Source organism: Gadus chalcogrammus, chromosome 9 (assembly GCF_026213295.1).
Source record: "Gadus chalcogrammus isolate NIFS_2021 chromosome 9, NIFS_Gcha_1.0, whole genome shotgun sequence".
NCBI classification, from domain to species: Eukaryota; Metazoa; Chordata; class Actinopteri; order Gadiformes; family Gadidae; genus Gadus; species Gadus chalcogrammus.
Genome location: NC_079420.1, coordinates 22,751,122 through 22,775,966, shown reverse-complemented (window position 1 = coordinate 22,775,966; position 24,845 = coordinate 22,751,122). Strand labels below are relative to the sequence as shown.

Here is a 24,845-nt window from a genome sequence, read left to right as displayed (position 1 = left end):
CCCCCACCTATAATTTGTCCCCCAAAATATTGAAATGAAACCTAGCCTATATGACCCTGTACGCAGGTTGTACACAAAATATTCATAAATTTTACTTTTTGGATTAAAAAGAAGGCATGTCAGTAAACTCCATGTTGGCCCTTAGTGTGATTATCATTTCATCATAGAGTGGCCCTTTGTGAAAATGAGTTTGACACCCCTGATATAGGTAATGTAAGGTCTGTCTCACTTGTATTCATTTTACACTGAAATAACTTGAATGGAACTTTAGCTGTCTGGGGATAAGCAGCAGTCAGATAGCTATTCAAAGCTATAATTACCTGCCTATTTTGTTTATTTAGGTAAAGCATCATGAAAAAAAACGTGCATGCGCATTAAAGTATACGACAAAATTTGCCACGCGCACTGTCCTATTCCCTCTTAGGCTAAGCCCCGGATGTTTCAGAAACCTAGAAACGCCCCTGTAAACCATGTCTAAAACGAAGCAATGGTTCAATCGAGATTATTTTGGACTAATATGGCGTTTCTGTAGCAACCGAAGAACCGGATGCACCTGCAAGCTTTTGTTTTATTTGCATGGGATGTCCGGCGAGGGAATGGGTGTAAATAAATGTCAAACAAACACGGTTGCAACTTTTATTTTTCAAAGAGTGGATATTCTCCACAGCACATGACATATAAACAATAAGGTCCATGCAGACACAACGTTTGATTAAAGAGGTCGCTTCCACTGGACATATTTCTCAGATACAATACAGTACAAAAAAAGGAAAAACTAATTAAAATGAAAACATTATTTAAATCCATTTATACGAAACCTTAAAGAGAATACCCATCCCTGATATTTAATAATTTCCATGTCGGGGGGGAGAGTGCCATACAGCGGAGCTTGTGCGCTTGAAGTAGCGCGGTTTGCTCTTATAGAAGATGTCCTCCAGCTTCGGAGGCTCGCATACTCCAAAGTAGGTATGCAGATCTGGGGGGTTGAAGTACTGCTTGGTGATGGCCTGCTGCAGATTGTGACCTGGAAGGAAGAAATAACAAACGTGTGTTAGAATTTACTTTTTTCCAATAACACCCGTCAAACAGCTAAATACCAGTTGGCAGGACAGACAGACATGTAATACAATCCTAATAATCAGTCTGTCCATACCTTCTGCCCATGACGGGATTGGTTTCCGTGGCGCCGACTCGTCATCAGTGGAGTCATCGCTTTTTTGGTCCATCCCATAATCCTCAGCACTGTTACTTTTAAGAAGTGGTTTGTTGCCACCCTTGGGAGTGAGGCTGTAGGACTGAGGGGATTTCTGAAGAGGAGGGTCACCGACATGGCCGCTTAACATTAAGGGTTTAATACATCGATTAACAATTAATAATTTAGAATATCAATATTTCATCATTACCTCAACCTCCACAGTGATGTTCAGGGCCGCCCCCTTCCTCACTGGGCTGTTGAGTAGAGAGCTCTGGGAGATACAAGGGGAATATTGGTGTTATTATACAGCCAACACTGCTCATTAAATACCAGCATAGCCCATCATTTTGCAAAACCTATATATTTTCTGTAATAGCTAGATAGCCACTTTAACAAATTACATCACTGTTACGTACAACAAGGAACACGCAGTGCCTTAACTATAGGCACGTATAATCTGCTGTATGAATTCATTGGGAGGATAAGCCTGTTTATTTGTTTCTCTCAACTTCCATAGGGAGTAATTAAGACTTCAACACAAACTTTATTTTATGACATAGTAATATACAAAACGGATTTGTCATGTCGGATTTAAAAGGTCCCATGGCATGGAAATCTCACTTTATGAGGTTTTCTAACATTAATGAGTTCCCTTCGCCTGCCTATCGTCCCCCAGTGGTATTAGTTATCCTGCTCGCCTTTGAAAAATGGAAGCTAAGGCGCGCTGATTTGGAATGTGGCCCCATACGTCGTCATATGGGGCCAAGTTACCTCCCCTTTCTCTGCCTTGCAGAGTAAGAATATGAATTTGGCCCGCCAATGAGACAATGATTTACGACGTGTGAGCACCACATGCGTGTGTGTGTGATTACACACACTGTGACGCAAGTGTTAGTAACAAAAGCGGTAGCTAACGATAATTGAATCAAGCAAACAAATAGCTTTTGTTTTGCTCCAAAAAGCGTGACTTACCTCGAATTTAACATAAGATAGTTCCTTCAAATTAGGGCAGCACGGTATGGACTAAAATGTATATCACAGTATGTTAATTTTATCTTCTACTTTCGATATAAATGCTTCTGAAGGGGTAAAATACTGGTTAGGCAGCAAAACTGCATAAACATTTTAAAATCTTTTCTCAAGTTACTACCATCTCTGAAAAACACTAATGTTTAATAGTATGGATTTGTTTCTCCACTTGCTTGCGGACCTTGCCGTATAGTTTTGGCATCTCAATTTGGCTGACTCGTGTGTTTTGACCATCTCTTTAAAGCCCTTTCTATCGACATTGTGAAAGGGAACCATGTCCTTACACAGGTAAACTGTGACGGCGTTTGTTATCTCGTTTCACCGCTGGCATTGGACTGGCTTCGGAAAATGCCTGCGGAAGCAATGTCTGATATGCAGAGACAGTGTCTGTCTCGTACGGTGTGGAATGAGAGCTCTGTCTCGTACGGTGTGGAATGAGAGCTTGTCAAGGGACTGTTGCACAAGCACTGCACAGGCGCGGAATAGCATACTGCCTGAGAAGGCAGTATCGCTCTCAAATCTGTCCATGGGAAAAGTAACGTTGCGCCAAATGGAAAAAGGAAGTATGTTTCGTTATCATATTTTCAGCAATTGCGCGTAACTTTACTTTTTACATGAAAAAGTAGTTACTGTATTAACGCGTGACTTAAAACACTATCTACCGGTCACACGGTAACGTCAAAAACAATACCGTAACGCAAATTCACACTGGTGTACTTTTTATACCGTACACCCCTACTTCAAATTGACGTTAAGGGTCTTCCATCAGACTCGCGCGATAGCCAGGCGTCTCATCGAAAGGCGAGCTCAGTTGGTGCTGTGTGCTTCAAGATTCTGAAGCAAGTGCTAAGATTCCGATTGGCCCAGAGAAATGTCAATTATAAGAATTATACAATAATGTTTTGCAATTTTAGCCTGCATGACATGCATATGAAGGGCAGAGCTCCAGGACTCCCGCCGGAGTACCCGGATTGTTCTAGAATATTTACAGAACACGGCGCACACAGTAACGTAGGCGGCGTTACTGTGTGCGCCGCGCCATTGCGATACATCCACTGTAAACAGAGTGCATGGTACCGTGGCCTCAAGCTGCTCAGGGCCAAGATGCTCAATGTGCGACTGGCTCGTAGTGGCTGTAATTCTGCACCATGGCTGGATTTCGGGAACGTCTTGAGATACTGTGTTATGTACCACTAATATCTATATTAAAGCTTCCATAAAGTAGTATACCACGGGACCTTTAAACATTATGCTAATTCACAAATCAATTAAAGCAGTGTTTTTCTAATTCGCACCCACCTTGACATTTAAAGCAGCCGAGGCAGCAGCCATTTTGTGCATCGCAGCTTCTCGGGCAGCGTTCTCAGCAGCCAACCGCTGGTGCTCCTCCTAAAGGGACCCAGAAATCATCCAATCAACTGTCTTTCATACTTTCATAATATGTTTAATCGTTATGGGAAAGTAGTCGTATTGGCTGTCATCACAATTGAATGCAACGATATTGCTCCAAGATACACAATAACACACACATCAACAGGAATAATTCTAATAGAGTGGAAATATCATGTTTTCCATTACCATATCTGTTTGCGCTCAACAGGGATTCATGATGTACCACAATATTCTAGAAACAAGACTTTTTTGTTCAAATATATTTTGGAATCCTAGTAAATATGTTCCAATATTTGTGCTCACCCTCCTTCTCTTTTCCTCAAGGTTTCTTTTCTCTTCCATCTCTTTCCTCTCCTTCTCTCTGTTTGCCCAGAGAGTAGCTAGAGCTTTCTCCCTCTCTGCACGCTCTCTGAACACCACCAAGAAAACAAAGCCACATTAACAAACGATTCACTAAGTAACTGAAGAACATTAGGCTCATTAGCATGATAATCATGATTATAATTCTTAATGAATTACCGTTCAGCAAGAGCTCGTCTCTCCTTCTCCTGCTCCTGCTCCTTCTCCCGCTCCCTCCTCAGTTCCAGAGCTCTGCGGGCTTCAGCCAGCTTGCGAGCGCGCTCTTCCTCCTCTGCCCGCTTGGCCACCAGCTCCTGCTGCCTCTTCTCCTCCTCCTGTAGAGATACACATTAACATAGGCACATCTGGAACCAGTTTAAACTGAGAAACTAACAAGACAGACCTGAATATGGCATCTTTACCGGATGTCTAAAGATCCTACGGGGAAAGTTCAACCAACCAACATTTAAATTACGCTTGAGCGTGATGGATGCTTTGATGGATCAGGCAGGTCTTTCGAGTCAAGTCTCAAACGTAAATTAAGTTAACGGAGTGTGAAGTTAACGGTGCAAGTTTGTGTGATCCCGACTTCTTAAAGACATTTTGACTCTTGCCGTATCCGGTCGGTAAAACAGCAACGCTTTTGGCCCGCCTATATTGATACATCAATGTGATTGATTAATGCTATAGGCACAGAATATACATATTATTGCTCGTTCCCAGAGAGAGAAATTCAAAATGTGCTCTCGCGGAAACTCTGGATTTCCAGGGTATTATAGGCTCCAAATATTGGCTGAAGAAAATCTGTATCGGCGTACCGGTTATCAGGCTAAAGCTGATGAAAAAAAAAAACGGTATCGGCCCTAAAAAAAAAAAATCTGTATCGATCGATCCCCAATGAAGAGCAATCATTACAAGCGAGAAGCAGCCAACGCTCACTTTTGAGGGATGGAGGTATTCCCACTCCTTTGAAATCGTTGAATCTAAGGGGGTGAATGCGAGTGTAAGGTTTACACGGTTCCCTGGCCAGAAACTTTTGGCCACTTCCGCTAACTGAACAGTCAACCTCACCAAGCATTTGAAAGGAAAGCATGCCAACATGTAGCTCAAAATCCCCGGAGAATTTATATGTAGAGTCCATGCCCAAATAAGCAGCTAAAACGTCATTTGCACCAGGTATCTAAACAAGAGGTATATATGCAAGGGATAATGCCCACGAGGTGTCCATTATCAGGAATTAATGGACAATGCGGAGGCCTTAGAACCGTCCGACGCGCAGCGGAGGACGGTTGCATCTGCGAAGTCCATAAATTCCTGATAAAGGACACCTCTAAGGGCATTATCCCGCTTATACCGTGGTCAGATGCCAAAGAAAATAAATTAAGACTTCATTTATATTTTCATGCGTTTTGCAATCCAAATATAAAGTTTTTCACAAGCCATAACTTTGTTTCCCTGGTAACGCCTGAGGCAGAGTTCCGTTGTCATGTAATTACCGGTCTTTGACCGTAAAAAAATGAGGAGGACCGAAAATTCTAAATGTCTCCGGTCAGAATGACTGATTGGAAATAAGGCCCCGACCACACGGAGCCGAAACGGGTGAAAACGATCCGGTTTCGTTTTATGTGCGATATTCAAGGCGCTGGTTCTCCACAGAAAAAAGTGGGGCACATCAACCCTGCGCGCATACAGCATGCGCGCTGTATACAAACATTGTCACGAGGAGAGTCAACCTTTTAAATTGAGCAGAAATACTTTTGAATGTGTTCATTTGAATTGTGTTTAAATATGCTAAGTGGTCATTTGTTTAGCCAATTCATGTAAAACAATGAGGGTTTTGATTGTAGCCTGTGTGATAAAATAAATAAGTTGTTACATTTCGTGCACTCGCTCAAATTGATCGCAATAGACTACCGTAGGTTTATGAACTAAACGGCGGCAAGCTAGCGAAAGCCGGCGGCAATCTTTGCGGAGTACCGGTATTTAACAACCATGACGAATCAAAATAGGACACACTTCTTCCTCTTTATATAGCCTGCCTATCCATTTTTTTAAGTGCAATAAACACGGACAATATCCGACCGTTTTTTCCCCAATTTGACCGGTAAAATTAAACCTTCCCGGTCACCGGCACCAATTTCCTCTAGCGGAAACACTGCCCTGAGGGTTTGACTAATACCTAGAACAGTCATTACCCTCCCGTAAGGTTCTTATGCAACGGAAACGTTGTTAACTCCTCCAATAAATCGGACGGACCTAAGCTATGACTTGGCAACGGGAGGTATTCTAGTCCACTAAGCTATGAGCCAGAGAGCTAACGTTATGCATTGTACATATTTGTAATTCGAAATTCGTCCCAGCCTTTATACCACAGATACTATAGGGTCTATAGACTCTATAGCATATAATCACGTTTTCTAATTACAGTATAATGCATTTTTCACAATTTACCAGTTCTCGTTTTTAAGGCTAAACAGACAATTTGACTGGAACTACTTAGCAGGTGTCCGTATATCAGGGGCTAATGCACACCCTTCAGCCAATCTGAATTGAGTGTTCCCCCAGATCATGGTATAAGCAACAATAAAATAAGCCCTTGGGTATTTTGTGTTCACCTATATGCCCATAAGATGTATCAGGCTATTTTATTTGATCTTGTTTCGTAGGGCTTTAGTGGTGGTGTTGAAACCTATAATAGCCCAATGATTTCTTGTCAAGTACTCTGTGGCATTTTTTACAATAAAGAGCAAAAAATAAATACCCGTTATGTCCTCCATAGTATAACTTTATGTATACTAGGCCTGCAGCGGATTCGAATTGTATCCGAATCCGTTCGGTTCGTTTACCACAGTTCGGAGCATTCTGGAGATCCGCGGATTTCGGTTTCATGAAGGCATTGCCTTATGTAGCGTATTTTGCCTACTGTAGCCTACGTCCGAAACAAAAGGGTGTTTAGGACCCAGCGGAATGCATTCTCTCCAGTGCCTCCCGAGCCAATGAGACTTTTCCCGCCCCTCCCTTCAGCCTGTCAGCGTTCAAAACAAACTGGGCTTTTCAAGCGCACGATTCCGAAATTTAAAGAAAGTAATTGATACAATTATATTCTAAATATACGGGAGATAAATACAAACGGGTGATAATCGGGATAACGGCCTTCGAGGTCGACCGGTTCGATGGAAATAATGGACAGGTAGAGGCATCTCTGGCTTCATGCTGCGCTCGTCGCCAGAGTTCTAAGCCTCGTCGGCCGTTATCCCTTACATGTTACACTCAGTGCACCATGTTTTCAAATGCATTTAGGGGAACATTTATTGCACAAAAAAGCCTTGCAAGTTGTCTGATTGCAGTCAATTAACACATTGCAAATAGCCTGTGGGTCTCATTCATTATTGTGTTTCTCCCCCAAACCCTCCGTCAAAAAAAAGTCCGCCTATTTACTATCACGGACATGATCCTAATCCGAACCGTATCCGAAACCGAGGCCCAAAACGGTTATCTGAACCGAACCGTGGACACACTGATCCGTTTCACCCCTAATGTATACCTACACATTTAGGACCAGATATGGTCGATAAAAGTCGATCAACATAAATAACAAGTCACATAGTAACGAGTAACGTAAAAAGTTACTTTCCATAGAGGGTAACTGAGTAAAGTACCGGATAACTTTAAGAAGTAACGAGTAAACACTACTTTTTAAAAGTAACTTCCCCAACACTGTTGGAAACACCGTCACACCATTAAACCGTATGGTGAATAATGATGAATATCTTACGGCTTGCTGGATCTTCTTGAGTCTGGCCTCCTCTTCCACCCTCTTCTTCTGCTCCAGCTCCTCCTGACGCTTCACAGCCACTTTCTTCTTGGCCTTTTCTTCTGCCACGCGCTCAACGCGCATCTGTATGAAATACATTAAACCTTATTCAAAAAATAATAATAGACCCGTCTGTGCCAGTGATCTCATGCGAATGGTCAAAATGAATACACTTCAAACCGTGGCTTTGATGTGAGATGTGAAGGGAAAGGTATGATTTCCTTGTTTGGCTACTTGCAAATCCCATCTTATTCTGGCTGGTTGCTCCCAAGTAGGTAGCCTCGATGTAAGGCTACCATTTAATATAAAGCAGGCAACCATGTTATATAATACATGGTCATGACAACTAGGGATGTGAATCACTAAATTGTTTCATAGTTTAATTATCAGTGGGTGGTATGAACGAATAATCGAATATTCGATTTGGGCCGACATTCACAAAGGCAATCATGGATCATCGGCAATAAATCACTTAATACCTAAACGCACCATGCTCCATGTAGAATTATTATCGCTCATTTAATTGAGTTTATCTTTATTAGGTCACTGGCCCGAAGTACTTAGTTTCTGTCTCTTGAAACTGCGTCACTTTCTGCCGTTTTGGGGAAGTTGCGTGTAAATGACTGATGTTAGTCAAGTATTTATGTAGGATTGTGCTTTTTGCTACCTCTACTTACCTTAGTGACCATTATTGTGAATCCGTCCCCACCATTGTTTCTCCGCTAGGGAGTCGTTCGATATGTTCGCTAATTAGCTTCGCTACTAGCTCGGCTGGCAATACAAGCCCGGTATTGTGTTTATTGCCCAGCTAATTCAGTTAAAAAAGGGACAGTGTGTAGCAATGAGTTGCATCGAGCAGTGAGGTTGCAGAAGGAAAGCCACTAAAAAAAAAAACGTACCTTTTTGCAGCCCAAGTGAAAGCACTTGGTACGCTATACCACCTATAGTGTAACGCCATGGTGTGGGCCTCATTTCATACACATCGCTTATTATAACGCTCCTACACAGTGATTGTACATGAAAAATATCACAAACTGATAATGGTCATGGCCTGTATGGATTTGAGAATCGAGGCCATGGATTGAAATAGAATCCAATAGTGACACTGAAAGATTCACACCCCGAATCACAATACAGACCTTATCATTTTTCTCATCGGTCTGGGACATTTTCTGCTCGATTCTCTTTTTCTTCTCCTCGTCCTCCTTCATTCGGGCCTCCACCACTCTCCTCAGCCTCTCGTCCCTCTTCCTGTAAGAGCACCCACATGACTTAGACCTGAGGTTCACCTAAAAACCATGAGGCAAACACAAGGCCCTGGAAAGTCCCAACGCGAGCTTCTGAACTGTGCCGACCGTTTCTGTTCATCAAGCTTTCGTCTCTTCTCTTCCTCCATCTTCTTTATCCTCTCCTCCTCCTGCTCCTGCTTCTTTTTGAGAGCTTCCAGTTTGAGGCGTTCTTTGGCCTAGGGGAGTAAAAGACTCAAGTTTAGACTTGACCCCGAGTGACACATGTCAGAAAGTTGAACCCAAACGGTCGAAAGTGATGGTTAAGATTAGAAAAGGGCTGTGCTAGCTTATGAGAATCCACAATGACCCATGTAATAAAACAGTAAAAAAAAGGGAAAAAAGTCAGTATTTTTATCTGATTTCATCAAGCAATACTTTTAATTTTTCATGTTTTTATGTTTTATTAAACTGTCCTTTATGTATACAAAACAAAATCTTTGTATTGCTGTATGAAATTAGCAGCAGAAAGGGATGGGTCCAGCACATTAGAAGTGGTGACGGGTGAACAAGAAGTGAGACTTAAACACTCAAGTGGCCTAATCCACGATCTTTAAGAAAATGCCCTCAGAAACGCGTGCTTTAACCTTTCACTTACCACAAGACCGTGCTTTACGTCCTTGGGATAAGGGGAAAGAGACATCCAAATAAGAACCAGTTTGGCCATTAAGCAGGGGAGTCACAACAGGTTTGTACAATAACTACTCAGGTCAGCAAAATAAAAAAACAAATGCTCACGACAGCTGGAAAAGATGGAATTAGCCCTGTATCTCAAATAAAGGCCGTCTCTTAAACAGAAAAAGAATACGAAAGGGAAGACAAGGTTTTGGGGCGGTATAACGACAATGTTATAACCCTTTTAACACATGACAAAATCAGGGCCTGTTTCGTTTCCCCGAGAAGGGGAGGATGAAACTAACCTTTGCGTCGACTTTAAGGGGCGTGGTGTGTTTAATGAAGGACTTCATCACAGTGCTGCGGCCCATAGACGCTGGAGTCATCATAAGCATCTGGTTCTTCTGTACTGTCTGGAGGAAGGCCCTCATGTTGGGCCTCATGACCTGGACATTGAGTTGGAGGGGTTGATCAAGGACAGTTCTACGCCTGATAAGTAATTGTGTGCAAAAATGACCCAATGGAACCAATTAGAGTTGTTCTCGATGCCAGTATCGGAAATTCCTCTAATACCTTCTTACAGGCAGTATCGGGTATTTGAGTACGCAAGTCTATGCACCAATCCGATGCAATCACATGGCTATCTAACTTACGACACAGGCAAAGAACAAAGACGGTCGTTATGCTGCTTTCGTTAATGGTCGGAGGTGGAAAGTCGGAATGGGAATCGCGGCATCTCCGACCTACGTGCGTTCAAACTACCAAGTCGGAAAAACATGGATGCACAGACGTTTAACTACAAGAACAAACTTATTATTATTATTGGTAATAAATGATGTAGTTCCGTATAAATCTTTTGTCAACAGTACGGGAACCGGCTATACATTGCGGTCATCGTAAGGGAACCCTTCATTAAAAGGAGAATTTCACTAGTGGAGACATGAATCTGTGTTGATAGTGGGTCATAGATGTAGTTGAATAGTGACATCAATTTCTAATTGGTGCCTTCATGACGAGAAAAGGCAGACAGTGACTTTTTGGTGCTTGTGGATTGAAGACGTCACTCCCACAAACCCAATCAGCGTTCAATCCCTGAGGGATGTAACATAACAGCCAAACAGCGTTCTCTCCCTGCAGTCCAGAGTGAACTGCAGCTTGGATGAGAAGTAATTGTTGCCGTTTGCGGACTCCTGGAGCTCTATTTATTTTTTCTGCGATTGCAAGTGAGACTTCTCCGGTGCTGGATATGTTATTCAAGAGCGGAGGAGTCAACTAAAACCGTCCATAGTGGATGATGTGGTTTTTTTTCACAGCAATCTAAAGCAGCACGCCAAACTCCAGATAGTGTTATTCCCATGCAAACAATGCCTGCACTCACACTTGGAAGAGTTTGAATAAAGGTTGATATTTATGAATCTTACCGATTGGCTTTTCTTTGCAGGTAAAGGCTTCTTGTTTGGGGTGGCCTCCTTTGCTTCAGGGGATTTGCGCTTGCTATTTCGGCTGCCCCTGAATAATTAGAGAGAATCTTAGGAGCTTGATTTACATTGAAAAATATGCAGTATAACAGGAACCATGAATCAACTACCAGATGGACAACGACAAATGCACTATATTCTCAATGCAAGTCTTACATTTACATTTAGGGCATTTAGCAGACGCTTTTATCCAAAGCGACTTACATCAGTTAATACACACATTGACACACCGACGGCAGAGTCAACCATGCAAGGCGACAGCCAGCTCATCAGGAGCATTTAGGGTTAAGTGTCTTGCTCAGGGACACATCAACAATCTGCTAGGAGGAGCTGGGGATCGAAGTAGCAACCTTTCGGTTACAAGACAACTGCTAAGCCGACCCCTTCATATCAAAGATGGTGAACCACTTACAAATGTATCTAACAAAGCAAACAAAAACTTGCATACTAATAAACGTACCTCCAACTTCCCACAGGAGTCGTCTTTGCACCGCCTATAACCATAAATACAAAAATACATACAATACTCATCAGAACAACGAGGGGGTCCACAACATAGTCCTTAATGAAAGGTCCCTTAATGGCCGCCGTACTGACCTGGGGAGAGGACCGAGGGGACGCCTCTTAACATGCTGGAGAGCACCGGGGAGAATAGGAGCACAGGAGAGTTGACCGCCATGGAGCGAGTCACGCGCTCGTTTCCGCTCCCTGCCTTCTGCTCCGCCAGCGTTTCAGTGAAGCGAAGAAAACATCACAAATAAATATATTTCTCTTAATATCCAGCCAGTTCTTTTAGACCGCAATTTTCTTTCGACAGTAACAAAGAGACACTGACGTCTGGGATAGCTTGTGGTTCGTCAGCCGCCGTTTCAGCGTCATCGCTCTGCACCGACGGCCTGAGGCACAACAAACAAACAGCAACTTGAGACTTTCTTGACCTGCACCTTTTCTATTTATTAACGTTATTCCATGCTTTGTTGAAATTAAGTAATGTATTTGTGTACAACAACAATTTTAACTTCACTCAAAAATGCCATGCATGGTTAATATCCACCACTCACAATTCTCTGTCCTTCTCCACTTCTCCATCAATTTCAATGCAAGAATCATCTACAACAGAAGCAATGAATTTCAAAACATTAATGTTAAACTCGTTAACAATTTTAGAATATCAATAGAAAAACTGTATAGATATATTAAATGCCAGGCTATCTTGAAAAATTGAACATTATGTCTTGGATGATTATTATGATGTGGCATTGAGGAGATCCTTTTTTTTTGGATGCATGTTATTTAGAAGCAGGTTAGGGTAAGGCCCCTTAGTCGTGGATGAGCTACATGTTCTTCAGGGTATTCCGAACACATAATCTTTTGGGATTTAAAACAACCTTACCACTAGCCTATATTGCAACAAGACTCACCACTATCATTGCTACTGCATGTCGTGTTGCCACCACGAGTCAATTTCTTCTTCAGGATGGAGCGCCTGGAGGTCCGGCGCACACCATCCTGCATCCTGCTTTGCCGGAGCCCGGCCTTGGAGTAGCGCAGCTTGAGGGAGAGGCGCACGTTGGAGATACGTCGGGCCCTACTGGGTGTATCAGCTATGACTATTTTGGTGGCACTGCGGCCGGGCGACACCACGCGCTGTGCAACCAGCTCTGCAGAGCGGCGGTCTGTGGAAGAGATTCTCACTGAGACCGTGGTGGCGGGGATCTCGGGCGGCGACGGTGTGTGGATGGAGGAACACACTTGGGGCTCATCTGCTTCGAGCTCTGTCTCTTCTTCGATCTCTGTCTCAGCATCGGGTACCGCCTTCTCCAACTCCATATCTATGACCTCTGATTTCTCCTCAGCTACTGCAGTCTTCAACTCCTGATCTGCAACATCTGGTCCCACCTCAGGTACCTGTTCTGCAACCTCTGGTCCCACCTCAGGTACCTGTTCTGCACTGCATTCACTGAAGGCTGCTTCCTCCAGTGATGCCTCAGCCACGGTTTGTTTGTTTCTGCGAGTGCTGCGTTTGGGCAGCTCGACAACCTGCCCTGACGTGCTGGCTCGGGGTATGCCCTCATCTTCAGCGAGAAGGTCCAAAGTTTTAACAGAGGAGCCCCGTAATTTGCTACGTTTGCCCTTGGAAAACCTGCAACAACACAAAAAATAACACATAACAAACTTTTACTATTTGTTAGAGAGTGCAGTAGAGTACGGAAACTATTGAATAATTAAATGAATATGCCCGTAATATCGAACCATACCGTCTCTTGGCTCGAGTCTCTTCTTGATAGCCCAGGGATACACGCTTCCTGCGGTTGTTTCTTTTCTGAGATGGAGTTTTTGGCATCAATTCTGGCTCAGCACTAAAATCACTACAATTACAGAAAAATGATACTGAATCAAACAATAACAACAGTGTCCATTCCATGAAATGCCATAAGAAAAATTATCTGATGAGTGGATCTTGACAATGCAGCAGAAAATATACGAATGAACAGCATGAAAACATTTTTATTGAAGCTTACCTTGTCAACATGCGGTCGGCTTCCTGCTTGATTTCAGTCAGCCAAACACTGTGAACATCATCAATGTCACTCATGAACTGCTGCAGTTTCCCAGCAAACAGTTCCTTAAGGGACAGCACGAATGAGAATGGGGAGGTCATGTTGAGTGCCTGAAAGTAAGGGGGTCTTTGTTAAAGCAAGCCCGATGGAGGGAAACATTCATTAAAAATTCAGAAAATACGTGACCTGTGACGTTTCATTGCAGACATTGCTAACCCATACCATAGCGGAAAAACATAAGCAGACGACCGACATATCTTTGGATGATAGTTGTGTAGGTGTTTTTAGCACTTTAATGAACCACTTAATATGCTTGGTCGATATAATATCCCCATGAGAAACTACCAGTGTTTCTAATGCGAGTCGTGCAAAAATAATTGTTGATGAGGTTGTCCTAAAGGTATATTTATTCATGAACAGAGAATGGTCAACTTGTTGTAATCTACCATGATCTAATTTGTATTTTAGGTTTTCACTGCGTTTTGTATGTGTCGGCCTGGCTACACATTTTATCTGGTCTGATGAGTAGAGCTGAGTTGGACACCTCCACTCACGTGGGGGCGGGGATGAAATTTTCCCTAACCCATCACTAACGTATCACATCCGCCTGAACCTGCAGTAATTTGAGGTAGACAACAAGCCATGCCAGCCTATTGGATTATACGGGTGTTTGAAGGGTGGAGCGAAGTATAAACAAACGACGGTATTTTCTCTGATTTCAAAGTGATAGTTGGAATCTATTCAGAACATGTTTGGTTTATCCATCTTCCACCATTGTTATCATTTGTTCTCCTCACGCTCTAGTGATCGAAGTTCGGATCCGTTTTCGTACGTATTCGTTCATTCAAATAGACGAAGAGTCTGTGTCAAAGCAGACAGTGCACGATATATTAATCAATTCTAATTACCATAATAAATCAACATAATTAGCTTTATTTTGGCATATGAAGAAACTATGTGCCTCTACTTTAGAGGCACATAGTTCACATAGTTCAACATCACAGTCGTAAGGGACGATGCTGAAGTTGGCATCCGATTCGCAGCATCTGATTCAGCAGCTGGTCCACTTTAAATCGGTCCTGATTGAAAACCACTACACCTAGACTCTTCAAATCTGGACTAAATTATCACAGTGAGGCTATACATTATAATAAACATAGTTACAGATTTGTGAAACCTTTTTTCTATTTGTGAAAATGCAATACAGGCTCATTTTAATGCTTTTTAGGGGTCCAGACTGCATTAGAACGGGTCCTGATTGAAAACCACTACACCTACTCTTCAAATCCAGACTAAATTATCACAGTGAGGCTATACATTATGTAAAACATAGTTTCAGATTTGTGAAACCTTTACCCTATTTGTGAAAATGCAATAAAGGCACATTTTAATGCTTTTTAGGGGTCCAGACCGCATTAGAACTGATCCTGATTAAAAACCACTACACCTAGACTCTTCAAATCTGGACTAAATTATCACAGTGAGGCTATACATTATGTAAAACATAGTTTCAGATTTGTGAAACCTTTAACCTATTTGTGAAAATGCAATGCGGTCTGGACCCCTAAAAATCATTCAAATAAGCCTGTATTGCATTTTCACAAATAGGGTAAAGGTTTAACAAATCTGAAACTATGTTTTACATAATGTATAGCCTCACTGTGATAATGTAGTCCAGATTTGAAGAGTCTAGGTGTAGTGGTTTTCAATCAGGACCGATTTGAAGATTCTAAGTGGTTTTCAAGCCGAATCGGATGCTGCGAATCGGATGCCAACTTCAGCGTCGTAGAAAACGATGCCTATGAAGTGATGAGCAGATTTAAGTCCCAATGCCGGACCAGGATCAGTTATCTTCAAAGGTCTGGCCACAGATAATGAGAGATCTAGGAGACTAGTACTGATCTTGGACTGTCTAACCCTGAATCAGCGATAACGTGTCTTATAAAGGCTTGGTTTTGTCGTGTCTTGACAGTTTTACCGCAACTCCAAGTTGCAAATAATTTGACGCTTAACTTATTAAACAATGACCCAAAATAAGAATAACCACCAACACAATACTCCAATGCTCACGTGTACAGACTCGAGGGCCACATCACGACGCAACGTTGACCTAAACCATTTAAATAATACAACATTTGTTGAATGCCCAACACAATGAAGACGATAACATTACTCGGTCTCTAGCTGGGTTTCGTTATACACATCAGGCATTTCACAAGTCCTTATGACCTTCCATCCCTACATTATCCTGGGTTATTTCCAGTTTATTGTTGGTAAATTATGACCCCTTTAGTCTTGTAACGTCGCGTGACAGGTCAAGTTAAGCTAACTTAGCTAGCCGTCCGAGCTAGAACATAAGAGGTAAAACCTTTACCTTTCTGCGGAAGTCACCAAAAATGAAGCCCTAAAAAATGCGGTCTCGCTGGTGAAATAAAATGATTTCGTTATTATTGATCCATTTGTACGGTGCACTCGTCACAGCTGCTGCCTCGTCTCCACACTGTACTGCTTGTAAAACCGCTGAAACTGTTCAAATGGTTCAAAACCTCTACGGCCAATCCCAAGGCGGCGTTGCAGTGACGTAGATGGTAATGTTCGATTCTACACTACAGCTTCCGAAAGAGGGCGGAAATGGGATAAACACCGACACAATAAGACTCCGCCCCTGAAAAAGGTTACACATGAACCAACACTAAACGAACCCCACACAACTCAGGGGCAGGGCTACAGTCTCAGACAACTTTAAATAAACCAATCCGGTGGCAGATAGACGCAGAAAAAACGATCATGGGGTTTAAAGTAGATTTAAAGGTGCGTCCATTACCGATTCTCAACCAAACAACATACATCTAACGAATTATAATCAAATGATTTTGATTATACATTGCACATTGGTTAATATTTATTTAGCACGAAATAGTTGCACAAATTCACCAAATTACAATATTGTCATCATGTTTCAACACAAACGGTTATTAAAACTATTTTCTTTCACTTATTAACTTTCTATTTAACACAATGAAATATGAACACACATAGAAATATGACCATGTTCAAACGAAAACGACCAGAATGATTCTTTTCATTCATATGATCTTCAGGAACCTGAGTATCGCTCAGATTTCAAAGAGGCCAACAGGAAATTGTTGAATCCATTTGACAAATATGCCCCGCCTCTCTGGGAAAGGTCACAGGCTTTCCTAAGAACAAATAGGTATAAAAAAGCAACCATTAGCAACAATATACAAGCTGCAATATATTGATATGTCTCTTATTGTAATCACTTCCTATAACAAAGGATTATGTTAATAAGCCAGTTCCACATTCTAGTTCAGGATTGTTATTTTTAGGCTGTTTGTTACCTGGTACAAGGGGTATTTTCTGTCCTGTTCCCTGCAGGACAACTGTCAAAGCACACGCTGCAGACTCTTCCGCACTTGTCGACTGTTCCCTCAGTATGACGCACACCTCATCTTTCCTCAGCATCCAGTCCATCTTGTTGCCCAGGTAACTCACACCGCGAATAATGAGCTCAGACAAGCCATTAGGAAGAAGAGGCTTGAAATCAAGGCGCTCTGGTTGGATTCTGAAATGGGAACAGCTTTTTAAAATAATACCAAGTGATAATCAAGTGTTTTTATTTCATTGTTTCAAGTTGGCTGATGGAATGAGCATACCTGAATCCAGTGTAACCAAACAGCACAGCCTGCAGGAAGCCTCCCATGCCGGTCAGGAAGTTCACTGCCCCAGAGCCATCAGAGGATTCACTCCATACCTGTGAGGTGACAGTAATATTAACCATTCATTTTCCAGTGTGTGTGTGTGTGTGTGTGTGTGTGTGTGTGTGTGTGTGTGTGTGTGTGTGTGTGTGTGTGTGTGTGTGTGTGTGTGTGTGTGTGTGTGTGTGTGTGTGTGTGTGTGTGTGTGTGTGTGAATGGCCACGTGAAGAAAAGTGCATAAATCGTCTCTCTCTCCTACCTGGAATGGACCTTGGATGTTATCAAAGCTCTTCTCCAATAGCTTCTGGGCTTTCTCTGCTTCCCCAAGCTCCAGCCAGCCCACTGCGAATATCCCCTGACAACAGGAAATGGGCACAGTTAAATCCACCTACCCATGACAACATTAGCACAGAAGTGTTCTTGTTGTAATTGTACATTGTTGACAGGTCCCATATCTGTGTGTGGTTATTGGCTGGTTTAAGGGTCCTAACCTGGCCCGAGTCAGACTGATAATGCCCTCTGATGGTGGAGGCTAGACCCCTATGGCGCTTTGGGCAATCAAGGCATACAGGATAAACCAACCATCACCACCCACAAGCCTAGATAAGCACTGGCATAGGACTTCCCCACTGCTTCGAATTCACCACCTTTCTCTGCCTTTAACATCTTGCCAACTCTCAAACCAACAGCGTTGTGCATCATCTACCTGTGTGTTGGTGTTGGGGGAGCCCAGCATAGCCCCCCAGGTGGTGTAGCTGAGGCACGGGGGCCTTGTGTCAGGGTATTTGCTACACTGTAGAATTCCATATGATAATTGCATGCAAGATTAAATGTCAGGACCGGTCTGGATGATCAAACCATCGTAACTGTGTCTCCTGGTCTCACTTAAGCATCCGTAAATATATATTTTAATTAGGGGTCCAAGCAGGTCCCCTATTGTTTCTGTACCGTTCATTTCTTCCCCCCAAATTCTGTAAAAGTCATACTGCAGCCTATACTGTGAATCAAAAACTCTTGACATATTCAAGTATGGTTACCAATTAACATTCCAGCTCATTAGTTTCCTAGAATCTGACTGCCAAGACACAGTATGACATTAAGGGGAACTGCTTCGTTAACCATTTTTCCTTCATAATTAACTCATATTTATATTTCTTCCGTTAGTTTTCTTAACAACAAATGTTCAATTTCCCCAGAATTTCAAAGATTTTTCAGTTATATGCTTTTAAGAAATCCATTAATTCACTTGAGAAATGTGTGCTTGGATTTGTCTTGATGTTGTGTGCTTATCAATAGACATTTTGATCATGTGAATGAGGCTACAGTTCAGGTTTGTCAGTGGCAATGGGATAATGCCTTGTACTGGTGATCCTTAGGTTGAGAGTTCGAATGCAGATTATAGCATTATGAACAAGCTGAACATGACATTCGGCCATTGCTCTGCAGCCCACTCACCTGAAAGCTGAGGCACAGTATGGCAATAAGGGGAACATCTTTCCTTCATAATTATGTCATATTTATATATCTTCCATTAGTGTGTTCTTGACTTTTCATTTTGCTTCACCGCGTCCAGGATCGTTTCTGGTGAATGCACCTGCCAATGGCAATAGAGCACTTTGATCTTTACATTTGTTTTTGTGGTGAGAAAAATTTAATATGGTAATCTAGCTAAGAGTTCGGCAAAGAGTTGTTTTGCTGAAGCCAGGAGGGACAACTCTCAAAGGTTTGATTACCCAGTCTGATATCGTCCTTTAAGATGAAAATAAGTACTTCGTTGTGTTGCATCTTATCTTAGCTAGCTTTGTTGTATACAGGGAATGGATTGACCTGCAATTGTAGGTGCTTGGCACTTCTATGAACATCCTTACTGTACCGAAAGCGATGTATTGTTTCTCCTTTTTCTGACAAATCTACTTATTGTAAGTCACTTTGGATAAAAGCATCTGCTAAATGTTCTAAATTTTAAAGTAAATTTAAGACGTAAGTTTCTAGCAAATCTCACCCATGTCATGGCCGGGCCATCAGGGTCCGTCACAGCCTCGTACGCCTCAAGGTCGTTCCTTCGGACCTCAGGGCTCATGGCAAGTCCCAACGGATAGCCTAGCATCACTGCATCTGCCTGCTTTACTGGATCACCTTGACAGAGGTTGAAAGTGACACACATCAGGTACTAGTGCAGACCAGAGACTTGTTTCTATGTGCGGCAATACGACAAAACAATGAATAGTACCCTTGATGTATCCATCATATTCAGGGTGGTACTTTTCCTTCTGATCGAAGGGTATTTTCATGTGGTCGGCCACTTTCTGCCACTCTTGAGGCGCCGGGTGTTGCAGCAGACTGGCCAACTCTACAGCGAACTGCAGACTGAAGATTAGAAAGATTTCACCATTTTGAATAAATCTATTTTCAGATATTTTTTACGACAGTAAATTAATAAAAGCCAACGTTGATATCAGCACCTTGATTTTGCCACCGTATTTGTGTACACTGAGTCGTTGATACCGTAATAATACTCATCAGGTGGCATAACACCTAAAGCAAACAAAAAGAGAAGTAGTTAGTTGTTAGAAAAATAACAGTAATAGAATATTTCCAAACGTAACATACACAACTTGACTCTTTTACCCAAGAGATGGTAGCTCTGGTCCTTTTGATCCCAGGTGACCCTTGAAACCCAGTAATCAGCCACGCCCCAGATCACCTCACTGCCCCTGCCCTCTGTGAACAGAGAGAGGTCCTGGAGCAAAACAACGCCATCAAATGGTGAATATCGTTGTACACATAACGCAACTGTTCTCTTTTAATTAATAATATTTATTTTGGATTTGTACATTGTGCTCATTGGGCCAACATCCTTTTTAACACGAAATGTTCCTGTTATCCAATCTCACTTGGGATGGCTGTGTTTTTCTCCAGCGCAGTGGGATAACCACACAGCCTCAGACCTTAGAGGTTTAAAGTTCACCCATAGAGGTCCTCATCAGTCTGTAAGATTCTTAGTTACAGACCAGCTCTCGTGATGTATGAAAGCTTACCCGTGTGAGGTAGAGATAATGCTGGAAGGCGAGGCTGACATCACCATTGATGTGGATCTCTTGTTGGCCGTAAATGTCCTCGGGGCACACCTCTCTCCCAGACACGGCGCTCTCCCAGGGGAACTTTAGTCCCTATTCAAAGGACACGGGAAAGAAAAGCTAAATCAGGTCACCCGAAACACAAACAAACTGCGGAGACGGGCACAATGCCTGCGGTGATCACACCTTGTAGCCTTGCTTTTGTGCGTTATCCTTTGCGCCATCGACGGTCCGCACCCTGTACTCCAGTACTGCCCGGGCCAGGCGGGGATAGAAGAGAGCGATCGCAGGATACATCCAAATGTCCTGGAAAGATTCGAAGGGGATCCACATACACACACACACACACACACACACACACACACACATGTTTTAGTGATGATTGATGAGGAAGGCAAACCATTGTGAAAGCAGACAGCGGGGGGACTTCAGAGGTGCTTTACCTGGTCCCAGAAAACATGACCCCAGTAGTCCTGGCCACTGCCCCCGTTAGACAGACCTCCAGGACTGACCCCGCCAAACAGTCCTGAGACGTCGTGGAGGGGGGGGAAGGCACTCAGCAGGTAGAAAAGGCAGCCAATCACAGCCTTGCTCAGGGTCTCCGAGCCCGCCAGCTCCACCGTGCTGTCCAGCCACAGCTCCTTCCAGGCCTGCTGGTGGGAGTCCCGCAGGTCCCCGCTGGCCATGACACTCAGGCCCTCATCGAAGCTGGCCTCGGTGCTCTGGTTGGTGTTGCCGAGCGCCAGAAGGAAGCCCCAGCGAGAGTGGCTCTGCTCAGGCTGCAGGATCAGGCTTGGAGGCATGACGGTCCATATGAGGTCCACGGTGGGCCTGGGGCCTCCGGGGACCTCGGCGGCAGTGGTCTGTCCTTGGATGCGCCTGAGGGATTAGTGAGTTCAAAGTGTTATTTCGGCTTTTTTGGTGTCACAAACTTAATCACACATTAACCATTGTTTAAAATGTACCCAGTTTGCGTCAATTGTATGTTAGATGGTGCGGACATTTAAAGTAACATGTTACCTTGTAAGCAAGCAATAGTTTTTAAATGTATGTTAGAAAATAACCTCTCCTTCCTTTCATCCTATCTATTCTTGGCAATGATATAGTGTCACAATATCGTCCCACCTTCCGCCTCTGTAGTCGGGAGAAGATTGGAAATCAATGTCTTTGCTCTGCGGTGTGAAAGAACTGGACAGCTTCACAGTGACAGGCTCCATCGTCACGGCCTGGCGCTCTATGCTGACCTCCATGACCATAAGCTGGGAGTAGTAGCGATGGGCATAGAAGGACTGCGTGGCAGTCGCTATAGCTGTGCTAATGGTGTGGGTGAATACACCTGGGGAAGGAAAGGGAGTCAAATATCAATAAAAAAATCGTATAACCTAGCAATAGGAATATGAATAAGAATCACAATGATGTTAGGGGATGGTTCATATTACTTTATTATTAAATTATGAATTAATTATTATTATAGTTTGATGGAATGAGCAGATTAGTTCAAACATGGCAGGATCATACAGACAGAGGTTCAGATGTGACTGCTGCGCGAGGATCACCCGTGTGTGTGTTCAGGCTGTAGCTTTGCTGCACGGGGTCTTCCATCTCCATGGTGACAGAGAGGGGACACGGGACGTCCGCCCGGTGGCAGTCTCCCCCCTCCCCGTTATAGACACTGCCCATGTGCATGATGCTATGGTAAACTCTCCAGCCCAGCAGGCCGTTGGCCAAGGGAGGGAGGAAGCGAGGGTCACGGGGCAGTGTGTTGGAGGTGAAGATGTAGGGGTCAGATCCGCTGGTCATGGTGAAGTTATATAGACTTAGAAAGATGAGAGATGATGGAATAGTGAATTGGGTCGGTGAGGGGTCCAGAGGTTGACCAGGAACAGTTCATACAGGCTGGAATTACTTGACTCCCTCCCCCTCAATAGGGATGGATCTACAAAGGGATATTTCAATCCAATGCATGCGGCATAAACGTGCGTGCACTTCCTTATTGAATATTATCCAAAACTGGAAACTTGATCTATCTAGAAATGATTCGAATGGGCTAGAAGTTAACAAAGTAAATATGTTCTTGAATCAATCACAAAAAGCTAGTTTACACGTAGGCTACTTATTTTTATTTTTAAGGTTAACTAAACAGTTAGGCCTACATTTCAGGACTTCGTGTAGGCAAATATAAATAACATTTATACAATAGTATATCTTTTAAAACGTATATCCGCTCACCACAACGCTGAAAGTTGAAAAACGCAACGTTGAAGTAAATTCATTTTGAAATAATAATAGCTACTATGAGCAAGGCTTTGTTCAGTTGCTCGAGTTACATCTGAAAAACCTAGGGAAATAAATCGACCCCTTTGTTCGGTATATCATCTGCCGTTAAAAAACTTTTCTGCGGACAGTCGGAATGTTTCAGTTACCTGCGAGATCGGTCTACAGAAAAGCTCTGACGCTAACCCCGATAGGAAAACTCGAATATACTCTTACTAAGTCTGCAAAGTCATTTCTTAGTAAACTTTAACTCAAACTACGTATTATCTATTTAAAAAGTAAATCGGCAATTTTTTATAACGAAAACAACAGTGGACCTACGCGGTTTATGAGTAGGAGGCGGATCCAGAGTCTGCAGCCAGCTTCGCACTGCTACAAGAACCACACGGCTCTCGGTCTCTGGGAAAATATGGCTTGAATTTGATGCATTTTGTCTATTTTGTTATCCTTTCTTTTTTGTAAATCAGTTTCATGCAACCAGAAGTCAATAGATGTATGAATACATACATTGTATAACTGCAAAACAGTCCTTGTCGGTGTAATTAGTAGGCCGACTCTCAAAACTTTATAAATCAACATACATGTGCGTGCTCCTTTCAAACACTACTCCTTTATATACGTTTTTTCGGATGAAAATAATTATCAACGATTTTATTCCCATAATTATGTGGACTGCAAAACTGGCAGTTTCCTCCAGGTGGCACCGCGGAGTCATGAAAGGCCTTTTTGGCCCCGTGCCGGCGGTAAGGACCACAAACCCTGGGAAAAGCAACGCATTGCCCATATAAGGCTGCAATCCATCCGCTCCCCTCTTCCTCCCCAGCTCTCTTCCTCTCTGTCTTTCTCAGACCTAAGGGGTATTTACAGAGAAAGAGAGAGCGAGCCCTGGCCAACTTGGCCTACCTTATTAGGAGTTGAGCTTGTTGTCAGCTGTTCTATCCTTACGGGACAGTGGTGTCTATCTGTGTTCATCCAGAAGAGACAAAGACACAGACGGGCTAGAGCTGGGGTTTGGGTCTTTATGGCTGGGAACTCCAAAAGCCAACAAACACACTTCTGACGTTGTTTCCAGGGGGGCCTCCCCAGAAGACTAATCGCTAAATACACTCATTGTTACTTGCAACTTGTAGACGCAAATCCCAGCCCAGTCATCCCAGTATATTCAAAATAACTTTTATTTGCCTCCTTGTTTAGCCCATTCTGTACTGTGATGACGCAGAGAGAGGCTACAGCTGCTCCCCCCTCCAGTTACACAGGACATCTGGCTACCCTAACATGCTGGAGAAAACACACCAGAAGAAGCGTCAAGGACCCCGATCCCCTCAGAGGACACAGTGAGTGGCCAAGGGGTCCCAGGCCAGGACTGGGACCAGTTATAGCGCCATGCTTTGCATGATAAATATGAGTTTTGAAGGCCCCTGACAGCGAAGAACAAAGTTTCCTTCTATAAAAAGATTGACCAGGACAACTCTACAAACACTTTTTTTTCTTTATTAGGGTGCGGACATTCACATCATATTAGAAAAATAACACGTGAAGAAAATAGGGGAGTCTGACTGAAACCTAAATTCAAAAGGGCATCGGTCAAGATGGCCGACGCTGTAGACATGCTCCTTTACATATCCCTCTGGAAAGGAGAGCAAATGACCGTGAAAGAAATATATATGTATATATATATTCCTCTTTTAATCAACTGGAATTAAAACAATGCATAGCATACAGGCTTTTGAGGAAAAGCAACCTTAGCTTTGTGCACTCGGAGCCTTCGACTGAGGTTGGCATGAAATGTCTGCTTCCCCCTCCCCCCCCCCCCACCCACCCACCCAAAGACAGGCTGAGCGAAGGGGCTGCACTCATCAGGACCGGGGTCTGGGGAGGGCTGGTGGAGGGTGGGCAGTCCCACAGGGGTGGGGTGGGGTGGGGGGGGGGGGGGGGGGGGGGGGGTGCGTCCGCTGGCGCCCTGAGTAAAGTGCTGTGGTTGACTGACCTGAGTTTGTGGTCACTTTAAAAAAAGAATGGAGTGTGTATGCATGTCGTCACACAAAACAAAAAAACGTGTGTGTGCG

The 24,845-nt window shown here is 43.3% G+C and overlaps 2 protein-coding genes across 5 annotated transcripts; both read right to left on the bottom strand.

Annotated features, from left to right (window-relative positions):
- Positions 1–539: 539 nt before the first annotated feature.
- incenp (inner centromere protein) lies at positions 540–16,247 on the bottom strand. 2 transcript variants are annotated; one of them, XM_056598371.1, is made up of 20 exons: positions 16,084–16,247; positions 13,671–13,819; positions 13,407–13,517; positions 12,570–13,291; positions 12,210–12,258; positions 11,984–12,044; positions 11,746–11,863; positions 11,609–11,642; positions 11,092–11,179; positions 9,976–10,116; positions 9,654–9,674; positions 9,125–9,234; positions 8,909–9,020; positions 7,731–7,853; positions 4,136–4,290; positions 3,920–4,025; positions 3,524–3,613; positions 1,404–1,466; positions 1,154–1,307; positions 540–1,024 (listed from the first exon to the last, which is right to left on the bottom strand). In XM_056598371.1, the coding sequence occupies exons 2-20, from the start codon at positions 13,808–13,810 to the stop codon at positions 846–848; spliced, it is 2,577 nt and encodes an 858-aa protein (XP_056454346.1). In that variant the 5' UTR covers positions 13,811–13,819; positions 16,084–16,247; the 3' UTR covers positions 540–845. The 2 variants fall into 2 exon arrangements, with proteins under 2 accessions (XP_056454346.1, XP_056454347.1); XM_056598372.1 differs by lacking the exon at positions 9,654–9,674 and having other exon boundaries at positions 541–1,024.
- Positions 16,248–16,380: 133 nt separating this feature from the next.
- pgghg (protein-glucosylgalactosylhydroxylysine glucosidase) lies at positions 16,381–24,581 on the bottom strand. 3 transcript variants are annotated; one of them, XM_056598373.1, is made up of 14 exons: positions 22,735–24,581; positions 22,062–22,321; positions 21,631–21,841; positions 20,949–21,384; positions 20,692–20,811; positions 20,467–20,598; positions 20,057–20,168; positions 19,891–19,963; positions 19,659–19,795; positions 19,431–19,564; positions 17,688–17,783; positions 17,387–17,484; positions 17,072–17,295; positions 16,381–16,909 (listed from the first exon to the last, which is right to left on the bottom strand). In XM_056598373.1, exons 1-14 carry the CDS (start codon positions 22,776–22,778, stop codon positions 16,833–16,835), a joined length of 2,154 nt encoding a protein of 717 aa, XP_056454348.1. In that variant the 5' UTR covers positions 22,779–24,581; the 3' UTR covers positions 16,381–16,832. The 3 variants fall into 3 exon arrangements, with proteins under 3 accessions (XP_056454348.1, XP_056454349.1, XP_056454350.1); XM_056598374.1 differs by having other exon boundaries at positions 22,929–24,581; XM_056598375.1 differs by having other exon boundaries at positions 23,101–24,581.
- Between the last annotated feature and the right edge of the window lie 264 nt (positions 24,582–24,845).